Source organism: Stegodyphus dumicola, chromosome 6, assembly GCF_044657685.1.
Source record: "Stegodyphus dumicola isolate Sdum_Otavi_A_Nest chromosome 6, ASM4465768v1".
Classification (NCBI taxonomy): Eukaryota; Metazoa; Arthropoda; class Arachnida; order Araneae; family Eresidae; genus Stegodyphus; species Stegodyphus dumicola.
In genome coordinates, this window is record NC_140773.1 from 113,248,901 (window position 1) to 113,270,202 (window position 21,302).

General features: G+C 32.1%; 1 protein-coding gene across 1 annotated transcript in view; it reads left to right on the forward strand.

The window, feature by feature from the left end:
• tun (N-terminal glutamine amidase tungus) overlaps positions 1-13,116 on the forward strand; it is a 28,911-nt gene extending 15,795 nt beyond the window's left edge. The window contains exons 5-6 of the mRNA XM_035364116.2: positions 6,011-6,135; positions 12,913-13,116. Of these exons, the coding sequence (XP_035220007.1) occupies positions 6,011-6,135; positions 12,913-13,010 (223 nt within the window). The 3' untranslated portion in view covers positions 13,011-13,116. The remainder of the gene's footprint in view (positions 1-6,010; positions 6,136-12,912) is intronic.
• The last annotated feature ends 8,186 nt before the right edge of the window (positions 13,117-21,302 follow it).

The window sequence follows — 21,302 nt, forward strand, 5'->3', positions numbered from 1 at the left end:
AAGTCTTTTGTAAGTAACAGACGTAAAACGTTCTCTTTCTTTTACATTGAGTAGATTTTAACATTCCGCCCCTTCCCACTCTTTTTATTTTTAATTTCCCGCTGTAAGAGAATTTAGCCACAATCACAAACCTTTACTGAAAATTTCTTTACATTATTGGAACCAGGCTTGTGCTTCTTTTCCCCTTTGTTTATGATAATAAATAGGTCAGGGGTTTTCAACCGGTGGTATGCATGCCACTTGTGGTACGCAAGAGAAAAAAATAGGTGGTACGCAAAGAAGCGAAGTATTTTGAACTATTAAATTAAAAAATTCTAACCCCAACATCTTGATTGAGTTTTTTTCTCTAACACTCATAAATTTATTTGATCTGAGCTTTGTTCAAGCGTGGTGGTGGTACTAAAGATTTTCAATTTTAGTTTAGATGGTACGCGTTGGTCAAAAAGTTGAGAACTGCTGAAAGACCTTTCACTGCTGCAGTCATTTAGGTAAACCCATGCTTCATCATAGGTCACAATGTTCCATTTATCTCCTGCTAAATAGTTTTCATACAGATTCTGCAGACTTATCTGCATTGAGCTACATGCCTTGGTGAAAGATGGTGAGCATTATTTTTTTTTAACTTTTTCAAGCTGTAAATCTTGGGTTATTATTTTATTTATTGTTGCTTCAGATGCATTCAAAGGCTTTGCAATTGATTTCTGCATTGGTGGATTTTCTCTTGTTACCAACGGTTGAACTTAAGAAATGTTAGGAACAGTATGTTCCTTTTTTGACTATTTTCTTGGAATCTTCTTTTCATTTAAAAGTAATGATTGACAGTTTTCCTTTCTGACAAATAATGCTGCTTATTTTGCACTTTATTTATTTATTTTTTTTTTTGTAAACTTTTACAAAAAACCATGCATTTCACAATGAATTTTAATACTATGCATTCACAATGCTTTTGAATTATAGTAGAATGAGAAAGAAAGCAAATTCAAAAACCCAATCTTCGCAAAAACAAATCCTCCAATTCGCAGCTTGTTTACATGCAATATTTTGAAAGAAGAATGAATTTAAAAGTAGCAGGTCTTATTTTTCATTTCAAATAATGAGCTGTTGCCAGAAATTTTTATTTCAAACATTTGCTTTATTTTAATTTTTTGTTGAAATTATTCAAAAAATGTGTAAACACCTTCTGTGTAAGAATGTTTGAAATTCAATTTATGTTCACATATATTTATTGTACCTGCAAGATCAATACCTGTTGAGAGGGATAGGATCATCTGTTAGCACATTATAATACATATATTTCAAGAATCCGTACACGAAGCAAGCAGGCAATTTGGCATTGTTTCCTGTAATAAAATTTTATTTCTGAAAATAATGTTGGATAATATATCTGAATAGACAGTAGGCAACTTTAAAAAAATATTTTCTGAAATCTGAAGCAGGTGATCACTGGATTACGTTCCTTTTCAGTGAAAAGTATTTCTAGTGTGTATCTTTATCAGTCATAGGAAAAGTTGATTGAACTGAAAATGGATTCTTTACTTAAGGTAAAATTTCAAAACAATCCTCTGTTTCATTCTAGACTGACTGGAAAAAATATAAACTATTCAACAAGGCAATCACAATATTGTTATCATTCACAAGCATTGTATTAGCGGAGAAGGCTTTCTTATTTAAAAGTTAATTAAAAAATAAGTACTGGAACAGATTTTCAAGCATAAGTTTGGAATTGAGACTGTATTTTCCATATTCCAATGCAGAATTTAAATTACTAAACTGAAAATCTGCATATATATATATATATAAAGAATTAATTAAATGTGTATAATTACCAGTGTACATTATTTTTGCATAACTAATAAAATGCCTATGTATTATAGCGTTATAATTGTATCTGAGATGTTGACAGTTATAAGTAATGTTTATAGGGTTGGGGTACAGTGATGATAAATCAAAGGGTATGCATGTAAATTAAGGTGGAAAAACACTGATCTAAGCAAAATGAGACGTATATATTAAAGGCGCGAATATATAATATAAGGCTCTTAGTGTTAAGAAAAGGAAAGGGTCATATGTCTGTAATTTTAAAAATAGAAAAAAGTATTAGAGTTTCTTTCTCAATAATATTTTACTTCTATAAAATCTCAGGATTTTTATAATACAGTGCCTGCCACTTTTGCATTCAGATTTTCATGAACCAGAGCAAATACATATTAATCAATAGAAAAACAGCTATTTCTTAAATTCATGTCCGCTACTTATAAAACTAAAATGGAAAAGATTTTTTCTTCAGTTCCCTATGTGTACCTTTCAAAGCTTTTTATAGCTAATCTATTTAATGTGTTGTGGGCCATGGCTTTGTTGTTCAAATATGTAGGGCTTCAATAAAGCGGGTTTAATTGAAAGTTTCCTAACCTAGTCCCCATACCTCTGTGAAAAATTAGCAACACCTTCCCCGGGAATCGGACCGCAGTCCTCTCAATTATGCGCTGAGCGTGCAGACCACTACACCACGAAGGTTCTCTAAGAAGGCGGAATAAATGCCTTATATACTCCCCCTTTTAAAAGGTGACTGGGGTTTTTAGGAGACCCAATCACCAAATCCTCAGTGAGGAAAATCATCATCCAACACCCTTTTAGTTCGGGCAGCACTGTAGAGACATTAATTATTTTTGGAAGCAGGCAAGATAAAAAATTAGCAATGCCTTCCCTGGAAATCGAACCTTGGACCTCTCAATTACGCGCTGAGCGTGCAGACCACTACACCATGAAGGCTTGCTAAGAACGTGGGAGAAATACCTTGTAGCCTTATCTTAACAAAAATAATCATCTTAAGGCACTTTAAATGAATGAGGGCTTCTTTGCAGTTACGAGCTGATAGAAGTGCAACTTTTTTACCCCATCTTTTAAGGTTTCCACATTCAGAATCTTATGTTCAGTTCACAAATATATGTTCAGTTCACAAAAATATTGACACAGCCTGTGTAAAAACTCACTAGAAAGCATTGCAAGAATTACAGAAATTTACAGCAAAAGTAATACAGAAGAAAGTGTTGGTTTAGAGGAGGCATATAAATTATATTCTCTAAGAATTAATCTACTTCTAATAAAAACACATTATAGTAATATATAAAAAGAAAACTTTATTAAGTAAGATTAATAATAACAAGCCTTACCACATTCTACAAAAAAAACCATAACAATTTCTCTATGCTTATGCTTTATGTTCACTACAGGCATCAACTTCTTAGAGTTTAAACCTGATCATTCTAACTTGCCATATGGCTATTCACAGTTGTAGAAAAAATTTAGGGCGCTATCACGCCACTCACTGGAATTCGAAAATAAGAGTCTGAGAGATCAGGCAATCAGAGCTTTAAGGTGGCAAGTCAAAGTGGCGTACACTAACATAATAAAATTTCAAATGAAATAAAAATTTCAATTTTTAAGTCATGAAAACCATCCGAGTCCTAACTGAAGAACATAAAACTGCTTAGTGAGAGATTCGAGATAATAATATCTAACTCTTGAGAATTCAGGGTATGAGTATCACGTGACCGGTACTAGCCAATACGGTTGGATCCACAGTGGTAGGCATGGTGAGTTTAATTATTTACACTTTGTACAAATAACACTAAAAGTCTTTGCCTATCCAGGCACTAAGTCCATATTCTTAGTAGTAAACACAAACACAAATTCACAAACATGAAATAAATCTTGGTTAAATACTTGAATAAATACTAGGATTAAATGCTTGATTAAATACTTCAATAAAATGAGATAAGTTGGATAAAACTATATACATATTTACAGCTACCACTTTACATTGTGGTGAATTGACCTAGGTCGTTTCACGACGCTTTCCACAGTGGGATCATAGTAAGTTCTCTCAAAGTATTAACTGGCGAATTCTCCATTTTCTCAAAAAAGTTGTGAGCATCCATTAGGATCTGCTCCGGTATTGGTTTAATTTTTAAATCTTCATAAATGATCGTATTTCTAACATACCAAGGCACATTAACCATCGCTCTTAGTATTTTATTTTGCAGGAGGTTAACTTTCCTTTTTTCAGTCTTTAACGCCGTGGCCCAGGCCGGGGCTGCATAAAGCAAAATTGGTCTAATAAGTACTAAATACAGGGTACGTTTAATTTTTAAGCTAAGTTTAGATTTCCATCCTATGTGATTATAGAGAGACATGTAAGATCTATTTGCTTTGGTAACTTGGTTAATTACATAGAACAATCTCTCTAGATGCCAGATCCCCTTTTAACTCATTCATTTACAGTTTAAGAAAATATCAGTATTGCCAAAATATTAAAACTTAAAATTATTCTTTATAGACAAATACTATCAAAAAGTGATGCTGTTCCAACATTAGTCAAATACAGAAAATCATTGCAAATTCTAGGGAAAACTCTTGAACTGGGTGCTTATCAAAAAAAAAAAAAAAAAAAAAAAAAAAAAAAAAAAAGAAAGAAAGAAAAAAAAGAAAAAGCTCCCAGGAGTTTTACAAAATTTAAAATATAATTGAAAATCAGTTGTTGAATAATATGAAATGGACACATATAGGATAGTCATTAAAAAAAAACTGAATTTCTTTAAGGATTAATTCAGAAATCAAACAACTTTCTTTAAGGATGTAATTAGAAAAATATTTTTATAAAAAATTTTAAAAAAATGAATTTCAAAATAGCATACATAGTTTAATTTTAGCATTAATTTTTAATTATTATATTAGGATAAATTATTGAATTAGTTATTATTTTGCTTGAAAAGTTTTAAACATATCATGATTTGCCTTGCACAAATTGCCATCTATTAAACTCAGCCACTTAGTAAACTCAAATGTGTTTAGAACAGAAGTAGTTTTAATGAGCAATGGGTATTGTATATTATTACAATTTCATATATTTTTTAATTCTCATTATAGATTTCAGTCTTTGTAGATAAGCTTTAATTATTTTAGATTTACAGTTTTACATCGAAATAACTGAAAAAATATTTTGCTGTAGAACAGCAGAAATTGTAATAATGACAAGATATATATAATAAAGATAAATATAGTCGTCTTAATAAACTTATAGGTTATCCTTTTGCTTTCAGATCCTCAGACTCATGAAGTCCATTTGTAAGGATTTCAAGTTTTGCTAACATTTATTTTATTTTAAAACTCTGGTATCCTCTCTTATTTTCCATTTCCAGCCAGAATAAGTGCGAGTAGAATTGTTTGTGCTAATGAGGTTACAAACTGTATAGGTTTTTAAGATGTGTCTTTGAGCCAATAGAGAGAGAAAATAGAGTGTGAAAAGCATGTGCCTTACCACACACATGCTTTTCAGTCAGTCCCTGTCTGCCTTTAAAGCCAGAACTTAGTTCCTGCTGATATTTGAAGATGTAGTGTCAAAAGGCCAACCTTCATGTTACTAGTCTCTGTAAAGCATCTAAGTTTAGTTCTTATTTAGTTAAGTTAGTTTACTTCTTATTTTCTATGTTTTAGACCATAAGTGCTGGTCTTTGTATCCTAAGTGCGTGAACGGCTGTATGCTGTGAGAAATAAAAGGTAAAGTTAACCCTTCTTAGTGATATTGTTTGCCCTACACACACACACATACACACGCGAGCATAGTTTAAATAAGCTTCCTGCTCCCATTCAGGATTAGTAAATGGTTCCAAAGGCAATTAGAAGGAACAGCAGTCCTGACACACTGATAAAGTTTTCAAAAAGGAATTAAATCTAGATCAAATATAAATGTAAGCAATGGATGTTGTTGTGAATCTAAATTTAAGAAATACATAAAAAATGTTAAAATATGGAGGGGGGAAAGTTTAAAATTAAAATTTCAAACTCTCATTGAAAATAAGAAATTTTGCTGCTTATAAAAAATTCCCTGCACTGTTTAACTCAGAAAGTTTTATTTTTTGGCTTGGATTGTAATTATTTATCATCTGTTATATTAACACTTTTTGCAAAACAGATTTTCTTTTAAAATTATATTGTGTATACTTATGTTTAGGTATTTCAGAGTAGTACCAGCTGATGTATTTTTAAAAACTTTTGCATCTGATCGCAGCAGGATGAAAAAACCTGATGGCACATGGATTAAAGAACCTCCTCCTTATCCTTGTATAACCATTCCTGGTAATATATTTAAAATGTATTTATTAAAAAAGTAAAATTATCTGTCTCACTGGGAGGAAAAGTGTGTTTTAGATAGTTTAAAAATTTGTAAATGTATCTGATGAAATTAAACCGTTTATTTTGCTTATTTTCTGAGTTAAAGGAAAAAAGATTATAAATTATTGATTGAATTGTTATACTTCATGATATAGATCAAGATACAATGATTAAAAATGTTGTGTTGTGGGGAGAAAAATGCCCTTGATCCAGGGTATCCAAACATTTTAGAATAAGAGTCACACTGACTCCTCCGTTAAGTTTCAAGAGTCAATGCCTTGCACTACAGGAGCGTTTCTCAACCTGTGGTCTGCATGCTTGCAGGGGCAAGTGTAATAGTCTCAAGTATGTGGAAAAAAGACATAATGGTTGACTTTGATAGATAGATTAAACATAAGAGAAAAGATGAAAAGCTGTTGTAACAGCTGGCATTTTCGATTTAATTATTTTTAATTATGAAAAATCGACATAATTAAAGTGATTAAAATGTAAGTTGAATTTGCAAAGTTATGAATGTTTTAAATTCAATTTAGGAATATATCTTATCTGTAGGATCACAGTACCTATTGAGAGGAATAGGACCACCATCCGACACCCAACAACAATAGGTGTATTTCAGTAATCCTTACACAAAGCAGGCAAGCAATTTGGCACTGTTTTTTGTAATAAAATTAATTTTTGTAAAGAATCTGGAAAAAGCCTGATGTTTGTCATTGATTGGTTGTAATTTGTCCATTCTTTTATATCAGTGTTGTCGATATACTAATTATAGTGTTTGGCCCATAATTAAATCTTCATGTGTTATGAAATTTTAGAGTGGATATTTTACATACATTGTACAATAATTTCATATTATAAGCAAACTCAGAATATTTACAAATTGATATAACATACACTCTCCTCCAAAAATATTACCATCAAATTATAATTTGAAAGATTACCTGCACCACCATCTAACAATTAATAGTAAAAGTGATGTACGATACATCTCATTAAGGTTGGCAATACTGCTTTGTCTCTCTATATTTATCACCATAATATTGTTTTTAATCAGTTCCTAGCATGTTTTCAAATTGACTAGTGGCATAGTTTTATAATTATTCTGACTTGTATTTGTTTTTGTTCATAATTATTGAGAACATTCTTGGATCTGAATGGTAGTTTGTGGATAAGTGCTGTCTAACAGATTTGCTTGAAAATAAGAATAAGTCAATATAGTTACATAGTTGTCTTTTGGTTGTATTAGTGAAGATGGTGTTGAAGCTTACTACCACATCATTAACTTTTGCCAGAAATTGCAAAAATGACATGATTGGTGAAAATCTGATTTTGCACAGCATCCAAGTTGCAGTTTTTTGTGTGTTTGGATAATGTTTACAAAATTAATGTATTCTTCTCTTCAGTGAAATAGTCTTATAGAATCATGCTTTGTCATCTTCTTTCCGAATGTACAACAGATGCAGATATTTTTCATGAGATTGATTCCTGCTTAACAAAGGGAATGAAATGGTCAGAGTGTTGGAATTTAAATACTGACAGTGACAAGTCTATGCCAGGTTATAACTCTGGTCTCCTTCGATGTATCAAAGCATTAGCCAGTTTGTTGGATACATCGACAAGCTCTAGCACTAAAGCCCCTTTCTACTAGCATGATAGATTTTTGGATTATTCTGTAAAAGTGGTTAATTTCTTCAAATCCCACCACAAAAATTTAACGCTATTCTCATCTTTATGTCAAGAAATGGGCAGTATTCACTAAACCCTACTTTTTCATTTTGAAGTTTGATGACCTTGTAAGTAAATTTCATACACATTTGTTTGAGCTTAGACATGAAGTCAAAGTGTTCTTTGACCATCACTTTTCTGGACTTTCATTTAAATTTGATGATTATGAATCGTTTCAAAGCATTGCATATATGTCCAATATCTTTTAAAAATTAAACCAACTAAATGTGTCACTTCAGGTCAATGCAGTAACTGTATTTCAAGTTAATGACAAAATAGTCTTTCATAATAATAAAAAATTAAGTTATGCATTGGGAACAACAAATTTGAAGTTTTTGAAACACTGCCTGATTTTCTTTCTGAAATGGATCATCATGTATCTCAAAAAGTTCTGAACATCTGAAAGATCTAAGGGAGCTTTCAAAAAGTATTTCTCAAATGTTGGACAGAAGTCCACTGAATTGCATTCTCTTTCAGCGAAAACTATTTCCAGTGTGGACTTTTATCAATGCAAGAAAAAGTTGAGTTTATGGAACTGAAAATGGATTCTTCATTGAAGGTAGAACTTAAAAAGAAATAAATCCCACATTTTTTTTTGGGGGGGGGACTAACTTGTGAGAGGAATATTCTGAACTATTCAACAAGGCAATCACTATTCTTCTACCATCACAAAAACCGTATTCAGAGCAGGATTTATGTATAAGCTACACAAGCTATAGCTTAGGGCTCCCACTTTCTTGCCCCCCCCCAATAAAAAATTAAAATAATGTATAACAGACTTATAAAAGGCTCCATATCTCAAATAGTTTATGGTCTTATTAAGTATAAATCCAGCTCTGACCATATTAGTGGGAAGGGCTTTCTTGTTGTACACTTACTTAAAAATTAAGTACAGAAACAGATATTCTAGTGTAAATGCAATGCAAGTTTCCAGCATAAATTGAGCCCAAATTTGTCATCTTTGGATCCAAGTTTCAAGTTATTGAGTATTGCCAAACAGCCTCAGGGTTCCCATTATCCCCAAATCTGCATATATTTTTTAAAATTAAATTAAATATGTATAATTACCTAGGTACACCATTCTTGCATACCTGCTTAATGTAAAAATGCCTCTTTATTATTGTGTTATTTCAGTACCTGTATATGTACATGTTAATGATTATACTTAATGGAGGTGGGTTACATGGAATAGTAATAATAAACCAAAGAATACACAAGTAAAAAAAGATCAAAAGCATTGCGCTGTAGTTATGCAGCACCATCTTGTGGGAAAAAGAACTTAGCTTTTGTAACTACTTATCAGAGTGAAAAGCATTCTTCAAAATGAAACATACAAAAATATTTACAGAACCAAGTTAACTGATGAGCATTTGAAGTCACTATTTATAATTTCCACTGGTAAAGTTAATCCACAACTACAAACAATTATCAATGGAAAATTACAGCTACATAAATGTCATTGTAAGTTTTAGGATAAATATCATATTATTAATTACAGTGAAAATATTCAGTTCCATAATGTATGTCTATCATTGTGTTTCTTAATTGGTTATTAAATATAAACATCCAATTATAAATTTTATGACTTATTTATATTACAAATTTCATAATGTACTAATTAAAATATACCTTGGCTGGCCAAATACTGGTTATGACCGGCCTGCAGCTACTGCCCATAGTTTGGAGACCACTGTCCTAGATTATTTAAAATATGATAAAAGTAAGGTGATCAGAATATTCATCTTGTTTGCTTTCTGGGTTTTGCAGCAAAAAACCCAATTAATCGTTTGGAGAGTTACGCCAAATTAATCATCTGAACATTTCTGATTTCTTATATGGCCTTAAATCAGGAGCATCCAACCTGTGGCCCTGAGAGCCTGTTGATGCGGGTTGCATTGCATAACTAATAAAATGAATGAAGAATCCATGTGATGGTGAATTTAAAAATAAGAACCCTTTTGTAAAAATTTTAATGGGTATGGTTATTTACTTAAATTTATCATTTACTTAATTTATCTTAAATTTATCACCCAAATCAATAATTGTACTTCAAAGAATGGTAGCTTTTGAAATTAAATTGAAAGTGTAAATAATGATACATAACCCTCTGACTGACAAGGCTATATATATTGTATATCACCTACAATATTTTTTGTGACGTCTTTAAGATATCTACATTTATCTGTCTGTATGACATCTGTATATAATCGCATCTTGAAGTATGTCCAATGAATTAAGGAACTATAATAAAACTGCATAAATCCAGATAGAAATAACAAGGGACATTTTGGCTTTAAAGTAAAATACCTCTTTCTCATGGCAGTTTGGGGAAATATGGGCTTTCTTTCAGAAGGTTACTCAGTTCACTCTGAAATTCTGTGTGGACAAATTCATGTAAATAGCAAAAAGCATGCAAATTTAATAGGAATAAAATATTACCAAAAAAAATTGTGAAAGGTTTCAGATTTTATATTACGCCCAAAGAGGCATTTTTAACGTTTTGTGTGTTACCTTTATTTATTAAATATCATGTTCTTCGCACTTAAACCATAAATTCAATCCAACAGCAATATCGCAAAATATTTAAAAGAGCACATCTTTAGAATTTCGGATACACAGTCTCAAGCGCTGGAGATAAAAATTGTTTCTTTCCCCATACAGTGTTGCCATTGCTCGCTTTGAAATCATTGAGTTTCTTAATTAAAAACTCATAAATGCTTTACAAAATATGAAATCGATAATAAAACAAATTCCAAATTTGGGTTTTCAGATGCCCATATTTGTGTGGAGACATACGTTATTCAAAATTTGATGGCTCTAGGTACCATCATTTTATTACAGTGCGAGAAGCATACATACATTTATGCAGATTCTTAATCATTTAATTTCTTTAAATATAATACAGGGCAATAGTATTTGGTGGCAACAATTTCAAAAGTGATTTGCCATTTATATTGAATCGACACAAATTGCCAAAATGAAATTAATAGCCCTTCTGAGCTGGAGCTTGTTATCGAAATCAACTTTTATTTGGTATACAATTCGTCATCACTGTCAGAACTCTCATCCATTACCTGAACCTCATCTCTGTACCCTCTAAAAAGTAAGAGTACAATAGAATAAGGTGCAGTTTCTTTAAATGCATTATGTCACTTCATCTTTACTGTAGGCTGTGTTATCTTAAAAGGATTCTTTTGTGGTTGCTTAGCTTTAGGTTAAAAGTGACTTATACACTCGGGGAAAGCTTCATTGTTAGGAACTAGAACAGTATCATTTGAAATCTTCACACTTCTTTTTTGGTTAATTAACAAAGGGGGGGGGAGAAATAGTTGTGAATCTCAAGTGGAATTTCAGAGGTTTCAGTTTTTTAATGAAACAGGTGATTAAAGGCCTTAGCATTCTAAGGGCTAATATGCATGCTGCATATGTGTATACAGAAAAATGTATAATTTAAATAAGTATGAAAATATTAATTTGAACTGTTCTGTTGATTGTCCTGAACAACTGGTGGTAGACAAATGTATTAAAATATAAATTCACTTATGATCTGAAGTCTAAAAGCTTGCAATTGCAATTAATCTAATTTATTAAAATTCATAAACTATGAAAGCAAATAATGTTAATTCAGAACTCAACTCTTCTAGTCAGTATCTTTCAGACTGAAGTGAGATAATAATCCTCTGTGGTGCCTTGGTATAAAACAAAAATGTTATCTTTCAGTAAAATGAAAATGGAATTCATTTTTAAATTCCGCAAATAACTATCTCTCTTTAAAATTGCCCTTGACTTTCCTGAAAATATGTAAATTTTATTTACCTATTTTTCATTCTTTTTGGTTTCATTCTTTTTATTTTCATTTTTCATTCTGTTCAGTTTTTCAAAGAAACAGGTGAGCAAAGGCCTTCTAAGGGTTAAAATACATGCTGCATGTGTGTACACAGAAATAATGTATAATTTAAATAAGAATGAAAGTATTAATTTGAACTTTTCTATTAATTATTCTGAATAATTACTGGTGGCAGACAAATGTTTTAAATAATATATTACTATGATAACTATCAAACTAGATATTCAAATAAAGTGTAATTTTTTATATATAGTTGGTTATATTTTAGTCATAATGAATATTAAATTCTGTATGCAGCCTTTTGGAATATTTTTATAGAGCAGTGTGGTCCTTCTCATATTTCTGCTGGGTCATGCAACCTAGAATTTTCAAAGTTTGAACGTCTTTGTGGTAAATGATAAATGTTTGCCATTATTTGAAGCAGTGCTTGAGAAACAGAACTGATTGCAAAATGAAGAATATCATTTTGGTAATTAGATTGGCTAAAAGTTTTTGCTGCAAATTTTTTGTATTTATATATTCCAGGTTATCATCATAATAAACTTGAAATATAATGGTCATGTAATGTGAACATATAATAGTGTACTACAAATAGTGATGTAATGTGAGCAAACTATTTTTGAAGTGGCCATATTTGTGATATAATTTTTCTGATCCTTGAGTTTATGTTAATTTGTGTCAAGCTATATTTATTAAAATATTTGATTATCTCTCATACTATAGTAAGAAACATATTATAATTAAAAGACTGGAAGTCAAATCTATGATGGTAAAAAAAATTCATCAATGAAAGATGTAACTTATAAACTTACAATTTCCTTTGTAACTTAGAAATTAATCTTTCATCAATGAAAGATTAATTTCAAAGTTACAAAGGAAATTGTATATATAAAACATTTGTGGGCTTTTTATCATTTTTTAAAAAGTGGCGTTAAAAGTGAAAGTTTTTATTAATTGTTTTTCTGATTATTCCAGTGATTCTATGGCTAAATTTTTTATTGTCTTGATTATTCAACCTCTTAAAATTGTGTAAAACTGTCTTCTGTTTTTAAATTCTATTCTTATTGCAAGCAATATGAAAATACACATAAAACTAAGAACATGATTTAGAACTTTACTTGTAATGATTAAGTATATAGTGAATGTCACTTATAGTTTTCTCTTTCTAGAATCAACAAATAACCTTGATGACTTTATAAGCATGGACCCATCAAGAGGAGTTGGAGTAGTAATGAATTTACATAAATTTTTAGACAAATTTCTGTAAAAAACTTTATATATTGTTAACTGAAATTGTATTATTTATATTATGTTTTTTATAGAAATGTATCTGTCAAAGTAAATTTTTTAGAAATAAAAAATTCTGTGTTTTATTTAATTTTATGCTTTAACACAAAAGTGTTTTTATGTGCATGCTTTTATATCTCGAGAATATTTATGACAACACTAAGCTAAGTAATGGAACTAAATTAGAATATTTACACAAACAGTTTCTTAATTCATTTCTTTTGTTTTAAATGAGTCAATTCAGTAACATTCTGTCCTTGTCAAGTGTTAAAATGCTTGTAGTTTAATTAGAGGAATTTTTACTCTGAGAGGTAACTTTTAAGGATTATGTGAAAGTGCACATAATGCATAATTATCTTTCTTTATCTGCAAAACATGATAATCTTATGACATATTGCATTGATTGGGGAGCAATGCAGGATGCTATCTTGTCAAAATTTAAGTGCACAAAAGTATATTAAAATGAATCTGGGATCAAAATTTTAGCAAGTTATTATAATCTGCTTGCTACACTTTTGCCCCAGTTCCACTGAACTGAAATTTCATTATTTTCATTTATTAGGTACTAAATTTCATATGATGAGCTACACACTCTTGATATCCTTTGTGAGTTTCACTTTTTTTCCAGTGTGTTCAGGTGCTATCAGTGGATGTCAATGACAATAGTGATTTAACATTCAAAGTAAAAATTTTAATCTTGAGGAGGAGCTTAGAAATACATGATTAAGCAAAGTGGAAGTTGATGATAGAGGTAAGAATATTGCAGAAAATAAACAGTAGCGAAGTTTCATTGAATACAATGAATTGTAGTAGATTATTATTTGAAATTAAAGAAAGACATTCTCATGTTTATGTTCAGATTCCACATGAGTTTATTGTTACATATATGTGGCAACACACTAGTTGCTGGTCAAACTGAAGTGAAGCAATTGTTAGTTAATGTTCGTGTGGAATAAACAATGGGCTATGTGAAAGTGTTGTAATGAACTTAATTATAGATCAATAAATATTAATATGATTAAAACATGGCGTAGTCGTGTGGAATAGTATTACAACTAATTGCCAGGCAATCAATCCCCTTGGTTGTTTTTCCTCTCAGCAGACGCAAGATGGAATTTTGTCGCCCACCGCAAGGCCTAAGTTTCAACGGCAATGTGGCTGAAAACTGGTGCAGATTCAAGCAGCTGTTCCAGATTTATGTAAAAGCTTCAGGAAATGCTTCAAAAGATTCAGATGTGAAAGTTGCTTTATTTTTAAATGTCGCTGGTGAGGAAGCAGTTGAAGTGTTCAACACGTTCAATCTTTCAACAGGAGATCAGGGTAACTATGAAAAAGTGCTTGAGAGGTTTGAAGCTTTCACGACACCTAAAACAAATGTTGTGGTGGAGAGATTTTTATTCAATAAGAGAAAGCAAGAAGAAGGGGAACTTTTTGATTGTTTCGTAACTGACCTGAAAAAACTTGTAAAATCTTGCGAATTTGGTGAGCAGAGTGACTCTGTCATACGTGATCGCATTGTCCTTGGAGTATCAGATGCCAGTTTACAGGAAAGGATGCTGTGAGAAAATAATCTGAGTTTGGAAAAAGCAATTGAATTAGGGAAAGCAGCTGAATTGAGCAAAGCTCGTGCTCAAACATTAAGAGAACACAATGTTGACAGCGTAACTAGAGAAAAAGTGAAGCAACATCGGACAGGAGGAGCCAATGCAGCCTTAGCAGTGAAGAAGCGCAGAGGATGGAGTGATGACACTTTAAATACTGAGACATCTTTATGTAAAAAATGTAATAGACATCACGTTAATGGACAGTGTCCGCCATATGGGAAAAATGCTTTAATTGTGGCAAACTAAATCACTTTTCGACTATGTGCAGACTGAAGCACATCCAAAATGTTTCTCAGCATGATAACGCAGATGTATATAGGGACTCTGATAATGAATTCTTCGTGAATTCCATAAATGTTCAAAGAACTAAAAGTGTGTGCTCAACATCATCTTCAGAAGAGTGGACTAAAACTTTAATTGTTGAAGGGACAACTGTGACTGTTAAGTTGGACACAGGGTCTGAAGTGAATGTTTTGCCTGTGAAAACTTACGAAACATTGAATGCTAAGAACTCTAATCTTATTTTAAACAAGTGTAATGTTGTATTAGAAGCATTTGGGGGGTCCAAGGTTAAACCTGATGGGTCATTAATGTTACAATGTTCCTCAGATGGTGTCGATCATACTCTAGAGTTTTTAATTGTTTCTAGCAAGCATATACGTCCATTATTAGGAATTGATGCATGTGTTAAACTTAATTTAATTCAGTTTATAAATAAGGTTGGAATATCAATTAAAGGTAAGTTGGATCAGTATACAATTGTTTTACCTCCATCTAAAGATCAATTTATTATTAATAATTCAGAAGTATTTGAAGGTGTGGGGAAATTTAGTGGATTGTGTAAAATCATGGTTGATGATCAGATAGCTCCTGTAGTGAGACCACCATGTAGAGTACCACTTAGTTTAAAACCTAAACTTGAATTAAAATTAAGCGAATTAGAGAGACAGGGCATTGTTGCAAAAGTTGATCAACTTTTGAACTGGGTTAGCAATCTAGTAATATTTGAAAAAGCTAATGGATCCTTAAGAATATGCCTTGATCCTCAAGATCTTAACAAAGCTATAAAAAGAGAACGTGTTGATTCCAACAATTGAGGAGATTTTACCAAAGCTATGTAATAAATCAATTTACTCTGTTTTGGACTTAAAGGATGGTTTTTTTCAAATAGCGTTAGATGGAAATAGTAGTGATCTTTGTACTTTTAGCACACCATTTGGATGCTATAAATTCTTAAGGCTTCCAATGGGTATTTCCTGTGCACCTGAAATTTTTCAGAAACACAATCTTGAAAACTTTGGTGATATACCAGGAGTATTGGTCTATTTTGATGACATCCTCATTGCTGCTAGCACTATACAAGAACATGATAAAATTTTAACAGAGGTCATCAACAGAGCTAAAAAACTCAATATTAAATTCAACAAGCTAAAACTTTAACATAGGGTTAGTGAGGTTAAATATTTAGGTCATTTATTTAATGCGTCAGGCATGCAACCTGATCCTGATCGAATTAAAGCCATTACTGAGTTACAGGAACCTCAGAATAAGCATGAATTACAGCGTGTTTTGGGAATGTGTAATTATTTGAGGAAATTTGTACCATATTTTTCAGAGAAAACAGCCATATTAAGAGAATTTTTGAAAAACAAAGTAGAATGGCAGTGGTTACAGCTACATTCTAAAGCATTCGGGGAATTAAAAAAATTAATTTCCAATGCACCTGTGTTAGGAATATTTGATAGCAGTAAACCTATAACTATACAGGCAGATAGTTCTAAAGATGGGTTAGTCTGCTGCTTATTGCAGAATGGGCAACCAATTGCTTTTTCGTCTTGGAGTTTAAATAATGCAGAAAAAAACTATGCTGAGATTGAGAAAGAATTTCTTAGTATTTTATTTGCTGCTAATAAATTTCACTATTACATTTATGGAAGAGAGGTAGAAGTGCTTACTGATCATAAACCATTAGTTTCAATTATGAACAAAAATATTGCTAATGTGTTGTCAAATAGATTGCAGAGGATAAAAATTAAGCTCTTAAAATATAACTTAAAACTTAAATATTTGCCTGGGAAATGTATGTATATTGCAGATTTACTGTCACGTTCCTTTATTGATACAGACATGAATGAAAACATGGATATGACAGAAATTGTTCATACACTAACAAAACAACTGCAAATGTCTGAGAGTAAGAAAAGGGAATTTCAGAAAGCTACATTAGAAGATGAAGGGTTAATGCTAGTGAAAGAATATTGGCAAAATGGATGGCCTTTGAGTGTTGATAAAGTTCCTAAAGAAGCAAGATCTTATTTTAAATTTAAAAATGAGTTGAGTGTTGAACAAGATTTAGTTTTTTTTTAATAATCGAATTGTAGTACCTGTTGCATTAAGAAAGTGTATGTTAACATTATTGCATGAAGCTCACTGTGGGATTGAAAAATCAAAAGCTAGGGCTCGACAAGTACTATTTTGGCCAGGAATCAACAATGACGTTGAGAATATTATTTCTAAATGCCTAATTTGTGATAGGTTCAGGCCTCAAACAGTAAAAGAACCTCTTGTTTCTCATGAAATTCCCAGTTTACCTTATGAAAAGGTTGGTGCTGATATCTGTGAGTATGCAGGGAAAAGTTATCTAGTAATAGGCTGTTACTTAACTAAATGGGTAGACATAATTCCTCTAAAAAATAAAAGTGCAGTGGAAGTTGCTAGTAAATTGAAATCGATATTTGCAACACATGGAATACCCAAAACTTTAATTTGTGATAACGTACCATTTAATAGTTGGAAAATGAAGAGTTTCGCAAGGGATTGGGGATTTGAAATAATCACTAGCAGTCCTTGATATCCTAAATCCAATGGATTTGCAGAAAGGTTGGTAGGTATAGCTAAGAGTTTATTTAGAAAAGCAGGATTAGAGAAATTAAGTTAGGCTTTACTAGAATATAGAAATACTCCAATTTCAGGTATAAATTTATCACCAAGTCAAATGCTATTAAGTAGGAATTTAAGAACACGATTACCAATTACACAAACAGAATTGAAACCAACTGTAAAAGATCAATATAGAGAAAAGGTGAGGAGTAAGCAGAAACAGGCTAAAATCTATTATGATAAGTATGCAAGGGAAAGACCTGAATTTATTCCTGGGGAAAAGGTAATGTTGAGATGGGAAAATAAATGGGAGCCTGTTATAGTTTTAAAAAAGCATTCAACTCCTGGATCATATTGGATTAGAACAAAAGATAATAGGGTAATTAGATGGAATAAATTTCATTTAAGAAAAACTAAAAATCAGAATTTAGTGACATTAGACTATTATGATCTATGTAATGAGAATGAGGAAAATATAAGTAGTGAACATTCAAAAATACATAATGATCCACACCATCAAAATAATAGCAATAATATTAATCGTGATTGTGTATATATAACAAGAAGTCGTTGTAATGTATATCGACTATCCAAATATGATAATTATGTAATGCATTGATTCCTATGAGTTTCCCAAAAGAGGGGAGATGTTACATATATGTGGCAACACATTAGTTGCTGGTCAGACTGAAGTGAAGTAATTGTTAGTTAATGTTCGTGTGGAATAAACAATGTGCTATGTGAAAGTGTTGTAATGAACTTAATTATAGATCAATAAATATTAATATGATTAAAACATTTATAGCTGAAAACGTTGAACAGTGAGTAATGATTTTCACTTGTCTAAGTGATGAAGGCATATTGTAAGTGGAGATGAGGAAAGGTCTCTTCATAATAATGTATTTTGGAAAGGACAAAATTTCAGTTTGTTAAAAAAAACTTTCACAGAAATGCTGATTGCATCCAAGGAAGGTTTTGTTCTGGATAATGGAGATGTGATTGTTGTGTGACTTGTTAGCTCCTAATTTATTGTGGTATTAATTTTTACTTGGAATTTATTAATTGTTCTCAAGAATACAATATTATTTTTTAAGAGGTAAGCATTCTATTGATACGAGTTGTAATTCCTTATTGCTTAAATTAAAAATTGGTAATGATTATTCCTTTAATAACTTTCAAGGAGAAAGCTTATTTTATTTCACTTCTTTTTATTAATTCATAATTTATGTTTTATTTGATTTTACTCTTGATTTAATTGCTGTTTATTTAATTTTGTTAAAAAGGCATACTGCTCTCAGTCTTTTAAAAGTTTTAAATTTGGATTCTTATGTTTACACTTGCCATCAGTAAAAGCATAAGTCTTAACTTAATGGTGTTTTAACTTAATTAATTTGCCAATTTAATTTTCTTTATAAATTTTTTCCTCCTTTCCTTTAAAGTATCAAGTGTTTGATTTCTGACTAATTTGGATATTGCAACAACTTGTAACTATAATAAAAGCATTTTATGGAATTTAAAAGAATTAGATCATTGAAGAAAAAGTATTATACTGGAAAAGCTGTGTCTGAACCCCAGAATTTGTTCGGAATCTTTCTTATCTATTATAGTGATGCTTAGCTGGCAGCTGCTAGCACTGGGTCTACCAGCTGTAGCCATCCCCCCTGGTGAGAGCGCGAAATATGTGCTCCAGGTGACATTGCAGAATATAGGAATGTTGTTTACCCTGAAAAACATTGCAGGAAAAGGGGCTACATTGTGGATACCACCTTGTGACTATTGAAAAGGGAGCTGATGGCAAGGCTAGATGCAGAAATTTACCATCTTAGCCTAGCATTTTGTGACTGTTAGTAAAGGGACTAAGAAATGGTATGCTGTTTACCACTGAATATATGCAGAGCATTCACCACTGTTTTGACCTCTTTCAAGGATTCAGTGTTATAGAAGGAAAAAGAAGCAAGTTCTGCTGTGCTTGGTATACTCCTTTCGGATGCTTTTGTAAGGTCCTACTGTTTTCAGCTAGAGAAGATGGCAACAATTTGGCGTTTGCCAGAAAGTGAAGGTGTGAGTCCTTTATCAAAGAAGTCGAAGCTGGAAAGCCAAAACAGGACCTTCTGTTTTTTGACTGGTGAGAGGAAGGAAAGGAAAGGCAATGATGGAAGCATCCATGTTAAAGGGCCGACAGAAGGAAGAATTCCACCAATTTACAATCGCATTTGTCTAAATTAATTTTTTTACATTTGCTTTTTTTTAGATTTTTGAGTCTGAGCCATTATTTTGGTTCTTGCCATGTATTGCCGTTTGAAAAAGAAAAATGTCCCTTTTGGAGAGGGTCGTTCAAGTAATATTGTATTTATACCAATTGATTAATTAATAGAAATTTGGTATTAATCCTCTGGCTGATCATCCCGCGATTTCCACGGGCAACTCAAATGTAGCATAATTTCTCATCCCGCGATTTCCGCGAGCATATGTTTTTCTTACATTATTAAGGAGCGCATCCCGCTTTTTCCCCGTTTAATCATTGAAATAAATTATATACAGTATTTGGCGTTTAGTTTACGTTTTGGCCAACAGATATCGTTAGTTGTCCACTAAATTGGGGCATTTGAATGCAAGTGGTATTAGCACTCAAACTTTTATTTAATTAAATTATTGAATTATTAATTATTTTATTGATTAGATTAATAATTAGATTTATTGAATCTGGTGCAAAGACTGTGAATTTGAACTTTGCCTTGAACCCTGTTTTGAACTCTATCATACTAAACTGCATTTCTAAGGTATTTTTTCCTCAGCGCTTTATATTTTCTTAAGTTTTATACATTTTACTTTTTTTATATTATTTAATAAATAGAAATTAACTGTAATTCGACTGAAATTTATTTAAAAAAAGACTTTTTTGGGTGATAACATCTGAAATTGGTTTTTCTGGCAACTTAGTTTCTCATGATAGAAATCTATATAAAAAATATTTTCTAGAAAGAAAAAGTGCATTTTTCAATTCTCCAATACACTGCTTGACATTGAAAATGCAACACCAAGAATGAGTGGTCAGAAATTTATGCAAATTTTAGAGTAGACGCTCGTCACTGAGTTATGCGAATGATGTGAAATGCGCAGTCCTCAGACGCACGTGAAGTAAGATATAAGGCAAGGAACGTGCAAAATGGGCAATATTCGTGTCGTTGTTTCTGCCAGACGAATTATCGAAGAAAGTTGGTTTTTGTCCCGGAGGATACGTGTAATAGGAGAGAATGCCAGGCCACCATTAACGAAGGCACTTCCAGCAGATAGACGATTTTACGAGGAGTATGGTAATCGGACTGAGAAGGGCGGGTTGGTCTTACGTCAAATTGCAGCTGATACCCACATGGATGCTAGCACTGTGCATCGGCTATGGCGAACATGTTTGGAACAAGAAAATGTGGGAAGAAGGAAGGGTGCAGGTGCAGCTAGAGTGACGTCAGCACGCGTGGATCGACGCATCCGCGGACAAGCTGTGGCGGTCCTGCAAGTCACTTGTACTGCGATTCTGCATCATGTGCAAGATACTCTGGATGTCCCCGTGTCGACCAGAACCATTTCCCGTCGATTGGTTGAACGTTGCCTGCACCCACGGCGTCCGTTAAGAAGACTGCCATTGACCCCACAGCATAGACACCAACGTTTAGAATGGTGTCGAACTGGAGTGATGTGGATGACAGAATGGCGAAACGTCGTGTTCTCACATGAGTCACGCTTCTGTTTATCCAGTGACAGTCGCCGCATACGTGTGTGGCGTCGGCGTG